The 4,129-nt window shown below is 33.5% G+C and overlaps 1 protein-coding gene across 1 annotated transcript; it reads left to right on the top strand.

Moving 5' to 3' along the window:
- CGGBP1 (CGG triplet repeat binding protein 1) lies at positions 1-3,848 on the top strand. Its single transcript, XM_028503876.2, is given in 1 exon segment — positions 1-3,848. A coding segment is annotated over 1 exon segment (504 nt). The 5' UTR covers positions 1-15; the 3' UTR covers positions 520-3,848.
- The last annotated feature ends 281 nt before the right edge of the window (positions 3,849-4,129 follow it).

The following is a 4,129-nucleotide window of genomic DNA, read 5'->3' as shown; positions in this document are numbered from 1 at the left end:
TTATTCAAAGTCAGAATGGAAAGGTTTGTAGTGACAGCACCACCCTGCTCGAAACCGTTCTAAGACTGCTTGTATGTGACTCCTCTGGATCGATTCACTGAATTTGGAGGTGAGCTGCATGAAGATGGAGGAAAACTCTTCTGCACTTCTTGTAATGTGGTTCTGAATCATGTTCGCAAGTCTGCTATTAGTGACCACCTCAAGTCAAAGACTCATACCAAGAGGAAGGCAGAATTTGAAGAGCAGAATGTGAGAAAGAAGCAAAGGCCTCTAACTGCATCCCTTCAGTGCAACAGTACTGCCCAAACAGAGAAAGTCAGTGTTTATCCAGGACTTGTGAAAATGTGCCTGGAAGCCAACATCCCACTTGAGAAGGCTGATCACCCAGCTGTCCGTGCTTTCCTGTCTCGCCATGTGAAGAACGGAGGCTCCATACCTAAGTCAGACCAGCTGAGGAGAGCATATCTACCCGATGGATATGAGAATGAGAATCAGCTCCTCAACTCACAAGATTGTTGACCAGGAGGTTACCACCATTGTGATCAAGATAAATAATGTGGAGTATTAAGGTTATGTGTTAATTGTATGGTTAATTTTTATATTTATTTCATTTGAAATCATGTGATGCAGAATAGTTTGTCAATGTGTATATAGTTGCAGGCAAAAAAAAATCGCCATTATACTTACTGTTAATTTTAGTCACCAATGGTGTAAAGCAAAACTTAGGGTTTAGAGTGTGCTAGAATACCTTAAACCTGATGGTTGGTTATCCTTAAAATTGAAGGTTTTTCTCCTAAAATGTTTGTGCATGGAAGAGGTACCCTGCTGTTTTACCTTATTGTCATATATGATTATTCCTTCTGAGATTACTTAATTACTTGGATTGAAGACTAGCCTAGGAAATTGAAGCTGCTGACAGGCAACACTACTCACAGTAACTTAAAGGAATTATTTCTGATTAGAGGATCCTCAAAATGGAAGGGATGGTGGACAACTGTTGTTGTATATTCAGATCCCTAGCTGAAAATGACTGTTTATTTCAAACTGTGCTTTACTTGTATATGATGTAGTTACCTTAACTATCCTTTTCCCCCATTTTAAGGACTTACTGTTATATTTAGTAGCAGCTTCAAGTGACCAAAAGACTAAAATCTTTTCATGTCAGTGCCAAAAGCCATAGGGAGTTTTGCAGTGGCATGATTTTAGTCTTACTATGAACACAATTTTTGAACTACAACTTTTGTTTCAATATCATCTTGAGTTTGTAAGCTTTTTTTAATGTCTTCATGTTAAAAGACTTCAGGATGGTCATTTTAATTTAAACAGGTAGACATTTTATGATAGTTTTCTGTTTTACAGAAAATTAGTAATTTTTTTGGCTGACAGATTGGAAAATAAGGAAGTTACTTTCTATACATTAATTTTTCCACATGGTTTCATAAGAGTTTATTTAGGATAAGCAAACTAGAAGCAAGTTTACTTTCACTTTATGTGCTTTGCCTCTGGTGGCACAAGGTTTTTAATGGATAGTAAACAATCATCTAAAAATACTGGTAAGATTTTTTGTAGGGGAGATCTGGCAGTATCCTACAAAACTGTTTGGATGAGAAACTAATCAGTTCTGTTAGAGGTCAACCATGTTCAGGAAATGATCTCTGTCTAAGCCTCACTATTTACGGTTATCGGAGACCCAAGTATATTTTTTAAAAACTAACAGCTTTAACATGGAGTAGAGCTTTAAAAAAAAACAAGTTCTTTGAAAGCCATATCAAGTTAATATACTTACAAAATATTATTTCTACTACAAAGCACTGACAACGATGCCCTATGTAACAACTGGAGTTATCTTTAAGGTTTTTTATCACAAAGTCTTAACTTAAAAAAACTAAAGTGAATAAGAACAAGGTTAGACTTTATATTTTTCAGTAACAGTTTTCTATGTCTAAATTTCTTTTACAGACTTAAGTTCCTAGCAGGTTGTCCAAGTGTCTACCTGATTTTAGATTTGATGTGGATTTGGGGAGGCGGTGGTTTCTTAGTTTGCTTTAATTTTAAAATAAGCCTGCCACCAAAAAAAAGTCAAAATTTAAACTACCAGTTTTTCTCATGTTCAGTTATGTTAAAATAGCACAATAAATGCCTAAAATAGTGCTGTCATTAATAAAGCACATAACTGAGAAGACCAGCATGTACTTTGCTTTTACTTCCTCTACTAAAGAATTGGTAGGAAACCATGTTTAATTTGAATTATCTGTGATGGTAGAATGTCTTAAGAAGCTGGGAAAATAATTGAGTTTTATAGCACTATTCTCAGAATACAAAATAAGTTTAGATTTGTAGTCATTGTAATTTTTCAAAATTCCATGTGATTCACTATTGTTTAGATATTAATTTGCACTGATAGCAGACCTTTAATGACAGAACAGCATTGAGTAATCCTAAGCTGTAAACCAGATGACGTTTCACTGGAAAAACACCAGTAATTCACCTTTACATTGCTAGGATTTAATGATTATTTAGGTCTATATATCTTAATGTATTTCACCAGGCTCCAGACTATTCCCACATATTCTATAATATCTAGGGGCATAATCCATCCTCTTGTTAGGATTATATCAGGTCCTTAGAAGCATTTTTCATCCTGTTGTGGTGGTTTAGGTGTGTTTCTTTACTTGATTTTAACACTTTTTGTTTCCTGCAACTGGTTAACTTTGTCTTATAGTTAAATAGATAAAGCAGAATGATTGTTTTAGCCTGCTCAAACGTACAAGTCTGTGAAACCATGGTTGGCATATGTTAGATAACAAAGAGAATATCTAAGGTATATACTCCTGTGAGGTGTAGTGGATGTGTGTAAAGAAGCTTTTAATCTTAACTATATAGTGTTAGTGTGATGCTATACTATTTGGAAGAATAGCATTTTCTATTTTATAAGTTGTATGCATAAACATAAGGTTTGTAATGTTTCATTTATAAATTGCCTTCTTCAATACATGCTTATCTGTTAGTAGTGTTTTTTCAAAGTATAGTAGTATGTCTTCCAGAATTTCACTTTAGTAAATAGTTCCTAGGTAGTTGAAATATTAAATTCCTTGTTGGTTTATTTTGTTTCTATGGGGCATATAGCAAGCCTGAAGGACATTGTAATCATTTCTTACAGGGTGGAGATTTGGAAAGATTATGTATGAGAGCCTAAATAGTTATTTTTATTCATTATCATCTTTGGTTAAGACTTGCTTTTCTAAACAAATAACTACTTACAGTTAATGCATTTGGTTCTACTGACTTTTCAGGGACCAGAAAACTTTAAAGAAAATGTCTTACATCTTAGAATTGTAACAAATTAAGTATTGGCTGGGATTGTTCTGAAGTATTCATTGCTTAGAAACTATAGTAAGTAACAATTGACAAGATCTCTAAGCAGAAAGTTCCATGTTAAAAACTTTTGCCCAAAAGCATTTGTGTGTGTTAATGAAAAACACATTTAAACAAAATAAAATTTAAGGTGGCCCAAAATGAAAGCCACAAAAATTCATTTGGTGCTTAGTCTTTGTAAGGGCTCTCTGTGGATTGACCTGCCCCAATTGCCTTTAAATGAGTACATATCACCTTCATTAATAGTAGATTTGTTCTATAATTTCATTAAAAATCTTAGCCTAAAATTAATTGCTTTAGCTTCTGGTCAGCACTGATTAAAATGTGAATAGTGAAGTGGCTATCTTAAACATTGGTTTATCAGAATCCATACTATCATAGACTTCTGAGGTAAATACAGTTCTTACCTAGTGGTATTCCACTTGTATCCAGAATACTGTATTCATTAAAATTTTACTATGTTCATTTTTGTACTCCTGTGCTTTTTCTTTTTTTTTTTTTGCTCATGCATGTGTTAGTACAAATGTATAGCTTTTCAAGTTTTGTCTCTGACATTTAGAAATAAATTTCAAAGAGAATTTGTTTCAGAAGTTTTTGAAAGCACATTTTGTTTTTTGAGTGAATCTAACATTTCATAATTCTAAAAGATGAATAGAATTTCATTCATTTTTATCTTTGTGATATCTCTAGGATTATTCATCCTAATGCCCATATAAAAGCATGTATTCTGTTGTCGGAGTCACATTATAGACAC

Source organism: Phyllostomus discolor, chromosome 2, assembly GCF_004126475.2.
Source record: "Phyllostomus discolor isolate MPI-MPIP mPhyDis1 chromosome 2, mPhyDis1.pri.v3, whole genome shotgun sequence".
NCBI classification, from domain to species: Eukaryota; Metazoa; Chordata; class Mammalia; order Chiroptera; family Phyllostomidae; genus Phyllostomus; species Phyllostomus discolor.
This window is presented reverse-complemented; position numbering and strand designations above follow the sequence as displayed.